The 20688-nt window shown below is 41.6% G+C and overlaps 1 protein-coding gene across 1 annotated transcript; it reads right to left on the reverse strand.

The window, feature by feature from the left end:
• Positions 1–1543: 1543 nt before the first annotated feature.
• Positions 1544–17496, reverse strand: PARP12 (poly(ADP-ribose) polymerase family member 12). Its single transcript, XM_059472627.1, has 13 exons — positions 17324–17496; positions 16634–16978; positions 15495–15630; positions 13656–13950; positions 12607–12705; positions 10585–10708; positions 9728–9923; positions 9138–9258; positions 7763–7859; positions 6788–6866; positions 5472–5602; positions 4684–4835; positions 1544–3806 (listed from the first exon to the last, which is right to left on the reverse strand). Exons 1-13 carry the CDS (start codon positions 17494–17496, stop codon positions 3538–3540), a joined length of 2217 nt encoding a protein of 738 aa, XP_059328610.1. The 3' UTR covers positions 1544–3537.
• Positions 17497–20688: the final 3192 nt, after the last annotated feature.

Here is a 20688-nt window from a genome sequence, read left to right on the forward strand (position 1 = left end):
ATTAAATATGTCTTCTGGTCTTTGTAATGATGACAGAAAGCTGTCAGTATGAAATGGTATTTTTAATGAAGATGCTGATAGGAAAAAAGCTTTACAGTTTTGTACTTTAAAAATAGTATTCCTAGAAAAACAGAGTTGGGTGGCAGAAATTATTATGCTTCATGGATTGTAAATTGGAACTTTCTAGTTTTATCTGGCATTAAACTGCAGAATTTCCTCTCTGTGTGAGATACTTCAGGCAATGATCACCTCATTTCCCTTTGTTAATCATCCTGGACATAGCTTCACCTGATACCAGACTCTTCCAGGTGTTTACAGTAGAAAGCAGGGTAAAATAATTTAAAGCTGATTTATAAACTGTCTTTCACTGCTTGGTTTATACTGGCCCCACTCACTTTCTTCTGACCTTGAAAAATCTCATGTTTCTAAGATGTTTTTCTCCCTGCACTGCAGGGAGCTGTGGCTACTTCCAAGGAGGGAGTATTCCCTCAGTTGCTAGGATTTCTGCATGCAGAGATGAAACTGTGATGGGCCTGAAGCAAGAAGTGCAGTGGAGCTTTGGAGGCCATGAAGTCTATCCTTGGACAAACAGGGAAGCAGCAGTTGTGCTGCCCATGTAACAGCCATCCCACCCGGATCTTCTGCTGGAAGAACTCCAAGTTAAGCAGCATTTCTGCAATTCTCACTTGCCCTTTGGCCCCAAGGCAGCCCTGGTTCCTGGAAGCAAAGCTTGTTCTCCAAGCCCAGCAGCACTGAGCACCTGCTATCTGCCGTCCACCCAAGTTCCTCTCACCCACCAGCCCCTACTTTGCCAGGCTGCAGGTATCCAAACCAGATACTGCCACTCCCTTGCTGCCAACACTTAGACAGGATTTTGGCACCCACACAGCATAAAATCCAGTCAGAAAATGAAGACAAACCTGGCTCCAGGTACCCCTCATGAAAAGGTGCAGTGAACTGCCTCTGGCTGGCTGCCAGGCCCCTCTCCAGCACAGCAGAATCAGGGGTCACAAACCCCCATGGCTCCACACCCCACTGCTGGCACAGCAAAGCTGTTTGGCTTCTGCTGGCTGTGCTGTCTGCCTTGCCAGGATGGACCTGGTACCAAAAAGGAAACAACCTTCACAGCTTATCTGTCTCCTCACATGGTGTGGGAGTGAGTGACACATTACTGCACTCTTCCTGCTCAGTGGCTTGGCTTAAGTAGCCAAAAGAGATACTCCTCACTCAGAAAAGAGGACCAATGTTACTTTTTGCCTAAAGTTTGGATTTAATGCAAACATCTCTTTAATGTGTTCATTTCCAAATGCAACCCAAACAGCTGTAGAGGGATTTCTACTGCTTAACAACAACCTCAAAATTTACAAGTTTATTGGAATATTGTGATTTCAGTATTGAAAAAGAGAAAACCCTCAGAAGGAGTTTACTGGCTTGAGTACCTGTTTATTTACCGTACACAAGAATGTTACCCCTGCAGTTTCAAAAGTGGAAAACAAGGTAACTTTTCTTTTCTGTGATAATGGAGAAATAACAGACTACAAAGTACAACAACGAGGCATTTTATTCTCTGTTTTACTTACACTCATACACATACAAGAATCAAGTTAGAGGTTTTAAAAATACAATAAAAAATATCAATAAAAATATTTCAACTTTTTGCCTAAAAAAAGAATGTTTGTTTCAATTTTCTGGCAGAAGATTAACATGACTTTAGCTATCCTAGTTCTTACCTGAAATTCTGCTTATGTTCAGAGGAAGAAATTCAAACAACCAGTATTCTCATTTGCCATTAACATGTAGATGAACATGGGTTTTGTTTTGGCAGAAAAACTTACTCTGAACAGACAGGAAATTTTTCCTACATAACTGTTATCCTCCTCAAGGAATGTGCTATTTGCTGACAAGCTCTTTTGCTGACATTAGATTTATCCTTTATGTTCTATTACAAATCTTTCAAAAGAAATAATACAGCCAATTTGCCTGTCCCTATTCTGTGTTGCAGTGGGATTAAACACAAATGGGAGATATTTAAACACAAATAGCAGATATGCTGCTAGATCTGCAGTTTACAAAAAAGGGGGTCTGCACAGCCTTACTCCAGCTAATCATGGCCAAGCTCCTGGCTCACAGTGCTGAAGTAATAAAGAGTTACCCAGTGAACCCCTGTCAGTCATCATCCAGATGAGTTAAAAAGAAATATACAGAATGTAGCTGAAGATGAGCTTTTTTAGGTCATATAGAAAGTATTTCTTAAGGCTTCTGCAGCACAGTGTAGCTAACTTATAGCTACTTTAGCACATTAATCTTATGATAAAGTATCTATCTATGCATCAGCAACTTTATTCTTAAAAAAATATTTGATAGCTCAAGTTTTTTGATTGCACACATGTAAGCTGACTGCTCAACACTATTATCTTCTTCTGATAGGTATCATTAAATATTCAATCTAATTTTCAGATTTAAAAGGTTTCAGCTCTGTGGCTGAAGACAGCTTCCTAGGTAAGCATGTTTTTCTTGAAAGAAGTCCAATGACAGCTTGATTACACAGGAAATCTGTGAATCTCCTGCACCCAAAGAGGCAGAACAGCTAATGAGAGACAGTCACTCACCATCCTTCCCAGCAGCTCTGAGGGAACCGTAAAGTTCATCCACAGAACCAAGGTACTGATAACCAAGCAGGACAAGCAGTATGTCTCCCTCCTAAGTATGGTATTAAATAACTGTGAGTTGCCTCCTCTGCTTCCTCCACAGCACCTGCCAGCACTCTTGTGTTTGTAGGCACAGTGAAAGTCATGAAAAACTTGTGTTCTCAGACATGAAATACAGTATTTATTTGATACAGTAAATCATCTGAATCACACAGCACCAAGCAACCTCTGTAATGCTTGTATCTTTGGTAATTGTTTTAAATGAGAAACTCAACAAGTGAAAATAAGTCTCTGTTTCAACAAGCAAGTTTAATTTTTGAGGTTTTGTTGGTGCAGATTAAGTAAGAACAAAACAGAAGAGTGCTGCTATGAATTTATGCAATGAGTTGAGCACAGAGATTGTACTATCACAGTTGCAAACACCTGAATGTCTATTGTTACAGGAGACAGATTACTAAAAACTTGTATTTTATCCAGTTTTGAGTTAAAAGATAAACAGGTAGAGGGATAGCACCTCTGACCAATGAGCACGTGTAAAAATCTATCCTGAAACAATAACTACAAACTGTTTAAACTTGGCAGTCATGGCCAATCCTCATGCTACAACCATCAGCAATTTCTTCTAATAAATTTATAAAAGGCTCCCATAATGTAGGGTAATATGAAAGCTGCTACAAATAGGATACAGAAACAGGATTTTAGGAATTCTAAAACATCCTCTGTGTCTTTTTATGCCTTGTTTTCTATTACACAGAAAAGACAGAGAAAAAATGTTTCTGAACACTCACCTATCTGATCACACAGCTTCTTCAAAATCAATTTTTCTCTCTCAAGTCAAAACTAAAAAACTGTTTAAACCAGTTAAACATAAGGATGACAGGTTTTACTGCTATAGAAATCTTGCTGATGCCTGGTATTCTATGAGATACTCTGGATAAATCTGCTGTTTCTCAAAGATGACAAAGATAGAAGGGTTTGAGGAGTTATTCACACAACTGTCATAGAATTTTTGGTTGTCCTTCATGGGAGGCCGAACATAATGAGAACTCCCAAGAGTGAACTCCCCCACCAGCACTCGAGCCAGGAACATGGTCTTGGTGTTTGAGTCTGTCCCACAGTAGTTGTCAGAATAAGATGCATCCCTTGCAAAATAACTTCCTGCAGAAGAGACAGCAAGACAGAGTTTATAAGACACTAAAACAGCAGGAACAAAGTGATACTGTGTGAAAATGAATAAATAAGCAAATCCATTAAGCAATTCATGAACAGCCTTTCCAAAGCCTTCACTTGTCCTCTGTGTCCCTCTTAGTGGCAATGACCACTATGCACTTTTTAGTTTTCACAGCACACATATTAAAAACCAATGTTTAAAACGTTATCATAATCTTCTAAAGGATATCCTCCTAACCCTAGACGTCCAGCTCCCCCACCATCACCACAACTCCTCTCCTGGCAGAGGCCACTAATATTCATCAGCACAGCTGGACTTGATCCTTGTGGGTCCCTTCCATGCTCAAAACACACTGTGATCCTCTAACATTTCTGAGAGTTACAAAGTATTCAACCAGAAAGGTGTGTAGTCAGCCAGTCAGCGTGTCTCAGCTATTCACTCCATGTGCCGGAAATTTCCTGTACACAGGACAATATAGAAGGATGTAATCTGCTAATAAGACAAAAAAACTGTAACCAGAATTACATTGAGATTCTTGGGGAAAAAAAAAGAAAAAAAGCCAGGCTGCTTCTCTGTAGGAGTTGGGAGAAACTGGAACAGCAGTAAGCCTGGAATCTAGCAGATGGTTTCTGGTACAACTGACCTCTTCTGTCTTTTCTTGCAAGTACTTAGGAGAGCAGAGGCCAAGGCCTTTTAGAGTGCCTTAGCTCCAAATGACCCTTGTGAAACTCAGCTCTGTGTCCCACATCACGACACAGAGAAGCCCAGGACTGGCCAAGTACCACCTTGTAAACTTTAGCCCTCTGCAGTGAGTACTGAGAATTTTTAGCAAGTCAAGGATTACTGAAGGAGCTGGAGAACAACCTTTGCCGTAGACTGTCCCATGAAGGCCACAGATTCTCCAGTCAAAGTTTTGCTGGCAGATGGCATCAATGTCTTTTTTACTGGTCCCATGAAATAAAAATCTCTCATCTGCAGCCTTTCCACCATTGCTCTTCTGCATTAGGTCCTTCTGCCTGCAATGAGAAGCAGAATCTTTGCTGTGGCTGTGCCCACAGGTACCCACAGCTACTCAGAAACAATTTTACACAGAGTATATTCTGAAAATCTTTACAGTAAGGCCTAATTTGGGCATACAAACCTGCTTTCATCACATTATACATAAATGCTTTACTACAAATGTTTTATTTCCTTCACTGCATCTGAAGAGAGAGGGAGGAATCTCAGTGTTATTTTTTTTCCCTGAACACAGAAGTTTCTATTAAGGTTTGCCCTCCCTGAGTTTTGCATTTCATTTTAAAGGCTGTTTCAATTTTGACCAGCTGCAAAACACTGTGCTAAATGTGACTCATTACCAGCTTCAAGGTTTCACTGGAAGGAAGCTGTCATGGACACAGGCCTGGCAGAAGTCAGGAGCAAGGATTCCTCCCACACAGCCCTGAATCTGACTGTTCTAAGCTCTGTGTCTTTACTGAGCTTTGGGTTTGTTGATACCTCTTATCTAAATGTTGATACTAGGTAGGTATTTCAGTGGGAGAGTGGTGGCAGAGGCATTTCAGGAATGCATGTTCTATCTTTAGCACAGCACATACAGCTAACTGCAGAAACAACAAACACCATGCACACACACCAGAGCAGTGTTTTACCCTTACCATTGATACAGTTCCCAGAGGGATGGGTTCTGAACTCTACAAATCTTTTTAATAGCTGCTTTGGGCATTGTGCGCTGAAAGTCCACTTTGACTTTCTTGTATTCTTCAGAAGAACAGTCAAGCTCAATCAGCTGCAAGGAAATGTTTGAAAAGTTATTTTGCCATGCTTTTGTGCAGCCACTCAATCCCTCTTAGTATCTGGGTCCAGATATGCATGCATGCATCAAACAGTATCTAAATACATAGCAGAAATGAGCACATAAATAAGGAATTGAGAATTTATGTTGCAGAAAACCAGAGGATCTTTTTATTTTATACTCCTGACAGCTAGTGAACCCAAACTGCACTCACTGCCTGTTGTGTTTCTAAATCAATTGGAGAGGCTTTAGTCAAACAATTTTAGGGAGAAACATGGTCCCACTACTAAAAATCAGTTCCTTACATGACAGTTCTGAAAGCATGCAAAGCTTACTTGCATATTTTTGTAGGAACATAAAAAATGTCAATGTTAGTCTTGTTTCTTAGTGACAACTTGTTGAGGATTTGCATTTTGCAAGTTAGTGATTTCTGAGCATCAGATAGTACCTTTTCTGTAGGCACAGTTACTAGAGTTGACAGAGGAGCTGGTGGAAGCAGAGAGGAAGTCAGAGAAAGTATGCCACACATATATTAACTGGGTGAGTTACAAAGGTAAAGAAGTTTACTTCACTGGAATTAATAAAATAATAGTAAATATAATAATAAAAGATCCCGTCCCGAACAAGCTGCCCTGAGAGGTTGTGGAGTCTCTCTGGAGATATTCAAAACCTACCTGGACACAATCCTGTGTGACCTCCTCTGGGTGAACCTGCTTTAGCAGGGGAGTTGGTTTCTGTGATCTCCAGAGGTTACCCCATCCAAGCCCAACCATTCTGTGAACTCCCCTGATTTCAGAGGAGCTCTCCAGAGACACACAACAGCCTACAGCTAAGGGAAGGGCTGCTCTGAAGCTCAGAGGCATCATTTACCTCTGCTGCTTTCAGCACATGTTGGGACATCAAAACTGTGTATTTTGGGCACCAGTACCAGTCTTGTTAACACAGCAAATTTGCCAAGCCAAGGGATTGATAGTAGCAGTGAAAGTCCCTGCTGCCACAGTTTTACTGCCACCATTTGTTCAAATTTGGGTCTAGTTTCACCTCCAAGTCTGTCCAGTGTGGTATCAGGTTTAAATTTACCAATACCTCTGTATTATGCTATATAGAAACACTGAACTTGTGATGGAACAAACCTTACATGACAAAACTGACAGAAAGAAAAAACTAAAAGCTCCAAACCTTGAATCCCAGTTCAGGCAGGGCAGATTTGTCCCAGTGAGCTGGAATGTTCTTAAAACCTTCTGTATGTTTAACGCCCCTGTAGATGGTAAGACATCACAAATAGACAATGAAAATAAAACTAAACATGACATTTTATGTACATATTATACTAAACATTTTTGTCAAGCTTAGGGAGAATATAGGCAACTAAACATATCAAAAATATTTCAAAACTGTCATTTCTGTTCAGCACATGAAAGTATTTGTTCCAAGTCATCGTGTCAAGACTTATGTCAGAAAGCAGGATGCCAAATCAGAAAATAAGAAATATATACTCTAAACTCAACACATAAGGATTTCTCTTGCAGAGTTGAATGTATATATAAAAGCTGTAATAGACCAGGGGAGGTAAATACAAATACATCCAGTATCACATCAATGTGACTGAAACAGGATAGATACAGACCTCCCCTGTACTTACACTCCAATTTTAATTAGTGTGTTTAGCTGCTCTTTTCAGTGTTTAAGCAAGGACTGTGTGCTGCAAGGGAATGTGCAAAAATTGGTTGTTACATGCAGCTCTATCTCCTTGCAGGCCCCCACCTTTTGCTCTACCTGTAAAAACTACTGCTTTCCTTTCAGATTGGCTGGCTGCTCTCAAAAGAATTTTTCTGAACTTGCACAGAGCTTTGAAAATTATTAATCTCGAAAAGAGCTAGTACACATAAACACACTGCTACATGTTGAATTATTTCCTACATTTACACACTTCCTGTGGCCAAACCCAAATTTTCTTCACCACAGAGGTTTCTGAACTGATTGAAAACTACTGGCCAGGCTGTAACACTGCCCTGGCAAGACATGGTTGTAGGAAAGGTTTGGCCCTTTCACAACTGCCTTAGCAGCTACTTCTTCACCCTATCTGCACCCATGGAGGATTCAGCATTCACAAAGCACTAAACCCATCATCTCAGAATGAGCAGCTGTGGTTACCTGGCTTTTGTCTTTTCAACCTCTGCCTGAGAGACAAATTTAGGTCTCCTGCAAATCTTCCTCTCTGTTTTGTAGCAAAGGTTTTTCTGCATCATGGCTGGGGGAAAAAAAACCCAAACAAAATCCCATGAACAATCAAAGATGTTTTTGAAAGCCTTCACACCTCAGCCACATTTGTCACCAAGTTGTTTTGTTAAAAACATAGACAAAAAGGCTCCCTCCTCCTCATTTTGCAACCAAGAACTTTTTTCCTACACTTAGTTGTAGATTTCAAACCCTGTAACCACAACCCAACATCTATCACAGACCATTTATTTTTATTGGCCACCAAGAGAAACAAGTCACAGCAACCTGAATTTTAGAGGCATTCCTTCTGGATCTTGGAAACTCTGCAGCTACTGTGACATCATACTAACAAAGTACCAGCCAGGACAATGAGACCTTATCTTCAGAGAGAGATACACAGGAAAACAAAAACACCTTTTGACACCACCAAGCCTCGAAATGAAGTTCTGAAAGACATCTACACTGCATATATTTGCCTAAGTTACTAAAAAAAGCCCAAACCTTGGAAAAGGGATTGATTCACTATGCAATTTTCACTTCTAAGCTGGCCAAGTTTTCCCAGCAATGCTTTTGATTGAATCACAAACAACACATAACATGTCCTTTCTGGTTTTTTGGTTTGAGGTTTTTGTGATTGGCTTTTTTCATGCAGAATGAGATAGTAATGAAAAGCTGGATCAAAGACAACTACATCAAACTGACAGTCCAGGCAGGCTGATTCTCATCATTGTTATACATAATTTTTGAAAAAGATGCCAAGAAAAGCAACAGCTCAGAGAGGACAGTACCATCACAAGTAGCTTATATTTCCTGAACTCTTGGGAAACACTTCTTCCTACCTTGACATAGTCAAGGTGTTTTCTCAGCCTTTCAGACAGGATGAAAAGAAAATATGTGCAACAGTCTTGCAATGCTAAGGACTGTCTGGATCCTACACCTTGTCCAAGTGTTTTTTTTTTTCTGCAAACCAGTGATTAAAGTAGAGCAGAAACTGGCTTGTCAAGTCTTCTAGAAGTTCCTCAGCATTTGTGTTGGTGCCAGCATCAGTGTCATGCTTGGACTTTCTGGCAGATATCTTGAAACCTAGTACAAAAACTCCTCAAAAATAAAAGCTTTGAAAGAATAGAATGCCACTCTGCTTATATGAACAGCTCTTATCCTGAGAACTTTGATTGAATTGCAGTGCTTACAGAGACAGAGTTTCTAAGTCCAAATTTCTCTCTTCTATCTCTGGTAATAAGGTAATTCAGAACCACAAGATATCTGGGAGGGAAGAACAAAACATAAAAACAAAACAAATGCAACCTACACACAAAATTTATTTCATATTCATGTCTTCCAGCTTTGAAGGTCATCTTTGGAGAACTTTCAGTCAAATAAGCTTTCTCCAGGTCATCACTGCAGACAGTAGCAGCTGCATGAAGATCATCCTGTCATGCCAAAAATAGAGAGGAAAAAAAAGTTTCTCCTGGTCTGTTATAGAAAAGCAAGTCTAAAAACCAACAACTCTCTTATGTATGTTGGCTGCAGGATATATCAGTGTATGAGAAATCCTTGATTTAGAGTGACACATTTACCAACTAGACCAAGCAAGATGGACCTTCAGAGAAGGAGGCTTTTCTCAGAAGCAATGTAAAAAATGTATTATTACTGTGATCCTATCTGACACAACTCACTGAATAGTTATCTGATAATATTTGTGACTCATCAGTGACCAGTCCCCCACCTGGACCAACCAAAATCACAAGAAAAAGACCCCATTAGGCCTTTGATGTCCATCTGTACAGTGTGAGAGGAAGAGGGTGACAAGAGAGGGGGAGGATATAAGCTCTGTGCACTTTTCAGTAGTTCTGCACTTGTCACCCAGCCTCAGGAGCCTCTCCATTTCTCCACACTTACTTGTTTTCCATACTCCTGCCACATGCCATATTCATCTTTCCAGTACCAGATCCATTCTGTTGTGAGGATGAAATGAGGGGGTTTGGTCACAGAGGAGGCTGTAGAAAGACGTCTGACTTTTTTCGACCCACAGCACATGTCATGAAAAGAGATACTGAACGGGAAAAGGAACTCTTCAGTAAAAGCACAATCAAATCTATAAAAAAAAAGAGGGAAAAGAAATCAGAACTGTTTGTGAAGCTTTACTGATAGATTCAGAAGCCCACTACAGATTTGCAAATTAGGTCAATCTCATCCAAAAGCAGGACACAAAGGTGCACTTTTCACTACAATGTGTGCTTTGCACCTTGCACTTTTCACAACTCTGTGTGCTAGCTCTATTATGTGTTGGTACGTATTTTGCATTACAGTCCTATGTCCAACATTGGTTCTATGGGCAATGATCATAACCCACTCCTAAATCAGAACACTGGAAAACAGGCACTGCCTTCTCCTTGGTGACCAGCTATATTCTAAAGAGAACACTGACATAACTTAAGAAGGGCTTCCAAGAGCCTGTAACATAGGAGGAACAGGTAATTTTCCAGCATGGCATGTGGCAAACTGGGATGAGCCCTTTCCAATACTCTCTTTATGCTATATAACCAGTTCCAAACTCTGAAAGGTATTTCCATATTCTTCACATGCTCTGCTCCCAAGAGGGGGGAAAATCTCATGCAAAGTGAGGTCAGTAGAAGAATGTCAAATAAAACTGCTTATGCAATGACTACATTAGAATTGCAGCAATTTATAGCCACTAAGGATCTGGTACAACACAACAAACTCTAAACATTATAAATTTTTATAAGAGTTTATACCTGGCGTTTTTTGGGTCACAATATGCATCTTCTATTTCTTCCATATTCGCGAAGTCCTTCCAGGTATTACCCTCACAGTACTGCCATCTATATGGCAAGTGAAAATGGGTTCTGATACACTTTTCTGTAAAAGTTTAAAAAAAAAAAAAAAAAAGAAGTAGGAGATTTTGACAGTATTTTGACAGGCTATGAGAGAACTCCAACATTTTAGGGCTGTGTACCCAGCTGGTGAAATCATCAAAAGGATAGTTTTTGATGATTTCAAAGATGACAGGAAAGTGTTCACCTATGGCTCCATTACAAGCAATAGTTCAAAATTTTTCAGCATAAGCAAGCAACACTTGAATTTTTGGGCTTAGGTGGAAGTCCAGGTTTTGTATGTACTAGACTCTCTTTGCACATTTAAATTGTGCAGATCATTCTCAAAGAGACAAAAAATGATCACAGGCTCCTACAAGGCTATTATTTAATAAATATGAAAAAAGTGTATTTATGATTAACCACTCTGTCACAAAGTGGTATTACTGAGGAAAAATCCAAAGCCCAGAAGTGCTTAGCTGTAAGATAGGAGAAGGATTGTCACTGTTTGACTTCAGATAGTAACTAAGTACAACACTGCCATTTACTCCCATTTCTTTCAATGAAATGGGGAGAATGGGAAAAAGGTAAATCTGTGGGCTGAAATCAGAACAGTTTAGTAACTGAAACAAAATACAATATAGCAGGTGTAAGTATATATATATATATATATATATATATATATATATATATATATATATACACACACTCTTGTATATCTATAATGAAGCTAACAAAAAGTGAGACAGGAACAAAGCCCAATAAATACAAGTGATGCACACATGTTTGCTCACCACCCACTGACTGATGCCCAGCCCCTTCCCAAGCAGCAATCATCCTCTCCCAGCCAACTCCCCCAGTCTATATGCTGAGCATGATGTTTTAATGGTATGGAATAGCCCTTTGACAAGTTCAGGTCAGCTGTCCTGGCCATGCTCCTTCTCAGCCTCTTGTGCACCTCTTTATTGGCAAAACATGGGCAGCTGAAAAATTCTTTACTTTGGGTAAGCACTACTTAGCAACAATTAAAGCATCAGTGTGTTATCAATGTTATTCTCATATAAATCCAAAACACAGCACTGTACTGGCTTCTAGGAAGAAAATTAACTCTGTCCCAGCTGAAAGCAGGGATGTATCCACCACTTATTCCACAGTATTTATACCATGTCTAGGTCCCACACCTTCCAACACAACCCAGTAAACAACCATCACCTTTCCCCTCTTCTGAAAAATACACAGACATCATTCCTTTAGTCTCAAAGTCCTTTGCCCTTCAGTAAGCCTCCAAGAGATCCAGAAGAGCAATGATAGCAGTGAGCCAGGTATCAGAGTGTTACAAGAGTTCAAAGTGTCAGTGGGCAGTCACTCCTCAACAGGAGTGAAGGTGACATCACCAGTGCACATGTGCATAAACACCAAGCTAATTTCCACAGCAGAACAAAAGGAAACTTAACTCCAGGCAAAGTCAAGGAGAAACTGCACCACACCTTCATACAAGGAGGCATTCAGTACACAGGTCAAGAACATCAAGAAAAAAAAAAGGATGACAAAGCAGCCTTGTTCCTGGACACCTTGGAACATTTTGAAAGGGAGACAGCTAAGACAGATGGAATAGAAGAGTACGAGAAGAAAAAAATTAGAATTCAGAGTATCTTTCATATCTTTCCTGTTTGGAAATGTGACTCTTATCATTCTGCAATCCCTTAGGTAAACACAGGTGGAGTAGCCAATCTTCAGCACAAGCAGATTCCAGAGCAAAACAAAACATCTCCTTTGTTTGGTGTGCCAGGTCAAACATTTTCCTACAGCAGTCCAGACAGTAGTGAGATTTAACTCACAGAAAGTTTCCCCTTTCTGTGAAAGATGTCTACCATTTCCTCTTTATGACAACAGAAAAACAGGCTGGACTTGACACAGTCTGTACTGATACTTGAGACAACCTACCTTTAAAGCCACAACCTCTGTACAGATGATGTAAACATATCTGTTCTGATTCATCCTCCTTTGAAGTTGAGGAATCCCGTCTAGCACTGGGTTTTCCATCTAGAGGGGGGAATTGGAACCATTAACACACTTCAGATCAACAATGCCTCTTAAAGTGCTCCTATCCTTGGAAAGAAGCCTAAAGGCAATGATTGTAACCACCTAACTGCACTCAGCCCCAGAAAGACAAGGAAGCCTTTGATAAACTTGTATACTCAAAGTCCCCTCCCTGTATCCATCCTTTCTGAACTTGATTTCCTTGCAACTGCTGAATTCCTCAGATACAGATTTTTGCTATCCCCACAAAATGAGAATAGAGTCCAATTCCTTTATACTTCCAGATGGACTTGAGTTAAATGTGCGTTCCACACAGCTGATCACACTGGCAGCTATAAAATACAAAGTTTCAAAATCTGATACTTTATAAATTAAAGCACATTAAGGAAAGGAAGAAGAAACTCCAGGCAGAATAGCAGAGATGAGCGTACACACTTGAATTCTCCATTCTGTTATCCTGTTTTTTCCCTGCTAAACTATACTTAAATTACAATTCTAAAGAACTTCAAAAGAAAAGTGCAAATGAAATATCACACTTCCAAGAAATAACTAGGATAGTGCTGTTTGTGAATTCTTGTGCCAGACAATCGCTACATTAAAGAAAAACAATTAAAAAGTTTATAATCAGACAACCACTCCTATTCTTAAACAGGTCTCTACCTTTACGTATTTTACCTAAAAAAACTCCAAAATTATAGAGCTCCCTACTCCCAGCTCCTGTTACACGTATTTAACCCCAAGTTTGAGAATTTTATAAACAACAGCACTCTGTTTCTCAGGAACCTCTCTTGACTTCACTTGTCAAGACAAACATCTCTCTCAATGAGATAGGTACAAGGTCCATCCTTGTACACAAATCAAGATGCTAATTCAGTTTTCTCAATGACACCAGTGAAAATATTAAATTCACTACTATGCCACTCCTGATGTATTCAAAAGAGGACATTATTTACCTTTGCATGGTGAAGATTTGGCATCTTCTATGTCATACATGCTCCTGTTGCCATTTTTTATGTCATACATGTTTCTAAAAGTGGAAGGTAGTTTCTTGATAATGTCTGAGCTCATCCCCTGTTTCTCCAGTTTCTCAAAACATTCTGGATTTAATAAATCATGGGATCGTTTGCAGCTGCTGCCAAATCTGCACTGACCCCGCAGAAAGTACTGGCAAACATGAAGTTTGGTGCAGGATGTTTTAAAGGAACAAGATCCATAAGGTCCATCACCTTTGTTATAATGCAAGCAGACCTTGGGAAGGAGAAGAAAAAAAGAATTTAAACGTCAAAGTACAATGTGCTCATTTAGACTGTTTGAATCCATGTTTTGTAGGTTTTTTATGGCTACAATGTGCATACATTTGCTTTTGAAAGAAATATTTCTTCTTTCTTTTTGTTTTCCAAATGATTACTTGACAGCTTTTCCTTTGCCCTGCTAATGTTTAGAAGATCTTTCAAAAGACAACATTCTTACAGACATTCTCAAGATGGGATTTAGTGCTAAATGACACCTCTAATTTTCTAGTTTTGGAGGGTTTTTTTACTAAGGGGTACTGAATCTGGCTGGGATGGAGTTAACTTTCTTCATAGCAGACCATACCACACTATGTTTTGGGTTTGGGACCAAAACAGGGTTGATAACACATCTCTTTGGTCTGTTTGGGTCAGCTGTCCTGGCCATGCTCCCTCCTGGCTCCTTGTGCCCCTCCTCACTGGCCTTGACTGAAGGTAAGCACTCAGTGGGTTGCCAATGTGATTTTCATATTAAATCCAAAACACAGCCCTGTTTATGATACCAGTAATAAAATTAACTCTATCTCAGCTGGACCCAGAACAGATAAACACCACACAGCCTCTCACTCACTCCCTGCAGGGCTGAGATAAACACAGTTTAATATGGCATAAAATGAAGAGGAAATAATAGTGATGATAAAAGAACAGACAAAACAAGAGATGCCCAATGCAATGCTCACCACTCACTGACCAAAGCCCAGCCAGTCCCCACCAGTGTGGCACCACCCCTGGGCCACCTCCCCCTGCTCCACTGTTCAGAATGATGTCACATGGAATGGGGTACCCTTTTGTCCAGTTTGGGGCAGCTGTCCTGGCTGCATTCCCTCCCAGCTTCTTGTGCACTCTGAGTCTATGGGCAAGCAGGGCAGTGTGAAAAGCTGAAAAGTCCTTGACTCAGAGCAAGCACTGCTCAGCAAAAACTAAAACATGTTATCAACATTGTTTTCACCCTGAATGCAAAACACAGCATTGTATCAGCTACGAGAAAGAAAATTAACTCTATTCCAGCCAAAACTAGGAAATGGTCACAACTGGACAAAGGGATATTCCATGCCACATAATGTCAAATAATAGTGAGGAAGGGGACAGAGGGAAGGTAAAAGAAAGGGAAGATGGATCCTTCTTACAAGGTAGCACTTGCTCAGAGATTTATTGGGCATCAGTCTGCTTTGAGGTGGTGAAGCAGAAGTGTCTTGCAACACTTCCCCCTGCTTTCCTCCCCTTTCTACACTGTCTTTATCTCCATTCACAGGTTTTGCCACTTCAGTTCTTCTTGTTAATGCTCACCTCCTCTGCTTGTGACAGGGGAGTGAGGAACTGTTCAAGAGCTTAGCTGCCAGCCAGGGTCAACCCATCACAGGCAAGAACAGAGGATGCAGGTTTATTTTTAGATTTGCATTAAGCTAACTAAATTGACAACCAATATCCACATCTGTCAAGCCTCTTCCACATTGTGATGCTCACTGAAACACAAGACTAAGAAGCTGTTACAGTAATACTCACCTCTGGTAAGAGGGAAGGGTCATTTTGAAGCAGAAGCTGGCAAAGTTCATCATGGTTTAAATGCTCAAGTCCATAGTGCTTTAGAACACGGAGATTGTGGTCTGAGTGGAAGTTGTGAACAAACCTGCATCCCTTCCTAGAACTCAAGAAACCCAAGATCAAAATGACTGGCATTATTTTGATACCCCATGGGCATTACACTGAACAGTGGAAAAGCACACCAAACTAGCTAGGCTCTGAAAAGTCCACATTGCTCATCTATAAAGCCATTATGTGATTTGCAAAGCAGATTACATAATTACTCTGAGGATAATTGCCACGCTACTTCTGATTCACAGTCATTACAGCCTCAGTGCACTCTGACAATATCCGCATGTTTTTGACCTGCAGCTCACAACCACAAAACCAACAAAGCTCCAGAGCATCACCTCCTCTCAGCCAATGAGTGCATCCACCAGGGTCCCACAGCACAGGGACATGCGGGGACACAGCTCTAGCACATTGCCCAGGGTCCCACAGCTCAGGGATGTGAGGAGACACTCAGCTTTAACACACTGCCCAGGGTGCCATAGCACAGGGACCTGCAGGAACACTCAGCTTAGCACAATGCCCAGGGTCCCACAGCACAGGGACATGAGGGGACACCCAGCTTTAGCTCACTGCCCAGGGTCTCGCAGCTCAGGGATGTGCCACAAAGTTCGTCATGGTTTAAATTCTGCAGCACAGGGACGTGCAGGGACACTCAGCTCTAGCACAGTGCCCAGGGTCCCACAGCACAGGGACCTGCGGGGACGCTCAGCTCTAGCACAGTGCCCAGGGTCCCACAGCTCAGGGACCTGCGGGGACGCTCAGCTCTACCACAGTGCCCAGGGTCCCACAGCTCAGGGACCTGCGGGGACACTCAGCTCTCCCTGGCACGGCCCTGCTCACGGGGCAGGAAAGCGCCAGGGTGATGAGCCGGGGAGGAAGTGCTGCTGTGCAAGCACCGCCTGTGTCTGCCACCTTTGCAACAACACACACGCAAATAAATAAAAGCAGGCAATGAGCATTTCCGACGCGGAAAGGCCTTTACTGAGAGCTCCTTCCCCTGAAGGGGCACACCGAGCCCCCCGCCATGGCGGCCGCCCCCCGCCCCTCACCTGGCCAGCTGGTTGCGGCAGAAACCCTTCAGGTGGTACTTGCAGATGTGCAGCTGCCCGCAGTGCCCCGGGCAGCCCGCGACGTGCTCCGGGCACAGCCGCACGGGGCTGGTGGCCACCACCACGGCCACCTCGGCCTCCGCCGCCGCCACCCGGCCGGGCCGCCGCACCAGCGTGAAGCGCCGCGCGTCCCGCAGCACGGCCGCCAGCTGCTCGGCCGAGGGCCGGCTCGGCAGCCGCCGCTGCAGCTCGCCCTGCTCCAGGCAGCCGCCGCTGGAGCACAGCACCCGCAGCGCCTGCACCGTCAGCGCCATGGCTTTCTCGGGAAGCCCCGCCCGGGAAAGCCTCGGAAACGGAAACGAAAGTGAAAGAGTCTGAGAGGGAGCGGGGCCGTCTCGGCCCGGAGCCTGCTCTGCCCCCGCGGGGGAGTGCCTTGCTCTGGGTGAGCCGGCGGCACCTCCCTCCTCTACCTGACTCTTAGGATGTATTGACTGGTTTCAATCACATGTCACCAGCTGGGAGGTCACACATTTCCTGTATTAAAAAGCAGGTTTAGGGATGAACGGAGCATCAGCCAGGTGAATGGAGCTTCACCGCCTTAAGTTACCGGGTGAAGGCTGGTGTCTGAATTCGGCCGTCAAAAACATCTCAGTTTATGGTTTCTGACCTGTGCCACTTTTCTGATGATACATCGTGAAGGTTGCTCTCACACTCCTTGCCAAGGTTTCAATATCTAAATTAAAAGCTCGATCATGGTCACACATCTGGACACACAGCTGCCTGCTTGCAGTGCTCACGCTGGTACACCACTGCTCCTGCCTGCACAGCGGCCAAGGCACCAGTGTGGCCATCAATGTCCTCATCCTCTAGGAACTCCCAAACTCTTCAGAAGGGTGCCCATCTTTTAATTAAGTGCCTTTGTCTGGGTCATTTTGGCACTCCTGGTTCTGCTTCACAGTCACTCATGTGAGATGCAGAGCTGTGTTTCGTGTCAGGTACAAACAGGCGATGTGTGTACTTGTGATTGCGATATGTGTGGACACTGACAATGGGATAGTTGTGAATTCTAATAATAACTGAGGAAAATAAAGCATGGGAAAAGGCCTTTGAATGTATCTTTTGTTTGCAATTAACCCTGGTTGATTTAGGAGCATTGGTATTAAGGTGTTAAAGATCTTGCTTTTTGCTTGCATTTAATCCATAAAAAGCTCTGCAATAATAACCTTTTGAAGTATAATTTTAGAATATTACTTGTATCCTTGAAACTATAGCTTTAGAATATATATAAAGGAAATATGCTTATCTCACTCCTTATTGAAGCAGAGAAAAACAGCTTGAGAAAGGAAGATGAACATCACCTCAAGCGTTTATGGTTTCGACCAAGGGAAGCTGGACATCACTGTTATGAGATTTATAGTCCTTGCAATTAAAAGGTGGACCCACATCTGGGGAGCTGGACCCCACCAGATGGGATCAGTCTTTCTTCTTTCGGAAACTGGACTGTCACCATCTGGGGATACTCCTTTGAGATACATCCTGAGAAATTAAAATCACAATAGTGTATAGAATTGTGATGTGATAATTTGGAATAAAAATTGCTGATGAGTAAAGATTGGAAATAGAAACTGCTGAAAAAATCTGATGAGTACCCTTATAAATACCTGTAACCATCAATTATCGGTGTGCAGTTGGAGGGAAAACTTCCCCCACTGTACCCAGCACTGTATTGCTCATACTTTACCATATCAAATAATAAACTGATTGCTGCTTGAATATTGGCCTAGTCAAGCTTCTTAGTCATAACACTCAGAAGCATGCCTTAAATGGTGGCACAGCAATGATGCAAAGTGCCATCATTTCAGTCAGACTAGCAGTAGAAGGCACAGGGACTGTCACCGATGGTGGTTCTTGTTGAACAAAAGTCCTGCCTCCTTCCTTCTTTTGCCAGTCCTGTTCTGTTGTGCCTTTCCCCTTGTCTCGTCTGACTTCCTGCTTGCTCTGTGAGATCGGGAAGGAAATGACAAAAAAGTAGAATCTAGACAAGCACACTGAACGGAAAAACAGCTCTACTCAGTCAGGGTACAGGTACAGGTTCATAGAGATCTACCTGTAGCTTGCCTGTGACAGGCCATCAGCAAATGTTTATGTGAAAAATGCATATTTTATGATTGGCTTTTCTCAAATATTAAAATGAATATTATATGTGTTATGTTAGAAAATTATACTGTATTAATTTTCTTAAGTAGTGTGTTAAATATAGTTTTAGATTATAACATAATGTTAGTATAGAAACTATGCTATGTAAGATACTTTTTTTAAAGAGAGGACTTGCACTGAGATAGCAGCCACAGGACACCTAAATCTTTCAGAGAAAAAGAATTTATTGCTCCCTTATCAGAAGAAACAAACTGTCCTGCCTCGCTCAGCCCTGAAGATGCCGTTAGGATTCAGAGGAAGAAGTTGTCACTGACCAGACAGAATCCTTTGTTTGAATGGAATTTATGCTTCATGGATGAGGTGTATGAATATGCAACAGGCTATTCCTTTTAAGGGTTAATCCTCTGTTAACGTGCGTCTTTTTTGGGCTTATTTTGCACAGAAAAAGGTACCTGGACTGTCTGTAACTCTTTGCTTTATTGTCTCATATTGTCCTAATCCTAATCATCCAAATTTTTATTAGTCTAATTATATTGCTATTTTTATAACCATTTTATTACTATTAAACTTTTGAAATTTTAAAAACAAATGATTGGTGTTTTTCACAGTTTAGGAGACAACATGAGAGGCTGGAGTGTCACTTATACTATAGAAGTAATTCCATAGCTTGCACTGTCTTTGTCATCCTTTCTTCCTAAGGACAGTGTTTACCTGAGGGGCGGACCTGCAGATGGGAACATTTGTCACTGATGGTCACCTGGTGGTAAGGAACATCAAAGAGAGAGATCACACAGCACTGGCAGTGATTGACAGAATCACAGAACAGCTGAGGTGGAAAGAGGCCATAGGAGGTCATCTGGTCCAAACCCAAATCCAGCTGTTTCATCACTGAAAGAGAATAAGGGTGGAAGCCTCCTAATTTTGGTGTTTTGTCTAATGATCTCAAAGTATTGGCCAGATGTATACTGCCCCATATGTAGGAAATCAGTCTTGGCTGAACCAAAACTCAGGGAACCCTTTAGCATAAAAAACACTGAAGCAGCATTGTACTTGATAACTCTCATTCTCCCCAGCATTCATTTACTTTTTCTGACCCAAAATCCGTCCTATCGAACCAGCTCCCAACTTTTTACATCTTAAAGATCTGTCCCTGTATCACTGTGCTGTCCAGGTAGCTTTGTTTCAACTGTATCTCCCTTTCACACTTTCTTTCCTCATGCATCTGAAAAACCCCATTCATTTGTCAGAAATATGGTAGTTTTTTAATGATAAAATTGATATGAATGATTACATCAATGTCAACATTATATAGAGAGAAAGAAGAGCAGTGTCAGATCAGGGTTGGAGGGCTGTTTTCAGGTTGCTTTACACCCAATTAATTCCAAAGTGTTGGTGTGTGTATCACAGGGAAGTTCACAATGCTGTTTCTGCTTTGCAGGAACTCCTGAGTTTTTTGATTTCTGCTTTGCAGGAACTCCTGAGTTTTTTGAGGCTCTATCATTCTGTCTCTTTCTCATGGAGAGCAAATGTAGAAGTATGAAAACAAACAATGGTTGATGCAGAGAGAAGGTTTGCAGAGACACCTTTGAATTACAGCACCTTCCCATGCCTGAATTCATACCCAAAATAAATCATATCTTATTCTTTCTCACACAAGTTTCTTGCAGTTTGTTTTGTGGCATGTTCCTCAGGAAGAATGAAAGTACCCCTTTGATTTGATAGAACTTCCCCACCTGTGAATTATATATAAGCAAAATTGTACTTTCTTCTTGAGAAGAAGAATTATCAGCTAACAGAAAAGTCAATTTTCATTTGTAAAATTGAGTGCCATTAGACATGAAGGGCACCTAGGGCAAGTGGTTCCTCTTCACCTCTCAAATACTCTAAATTAAAGGTAA

This window comes from Ammospiza nelsoni, chromosome 5 (assembly GCF_027579445.1).
Source record: "Ammospiza nelsoni isolate bAmmNel1 chromosome 5, bAmmNel1.pri, whole genome shotgun sequence".
NCBI classification, from domain to species: domain Eukaryota; kingdom Metazoa; phylum Chordata; class Aves; order Passeriformes; family Passerellidae; genus Ammospiza; species Ammospiza nelsoni.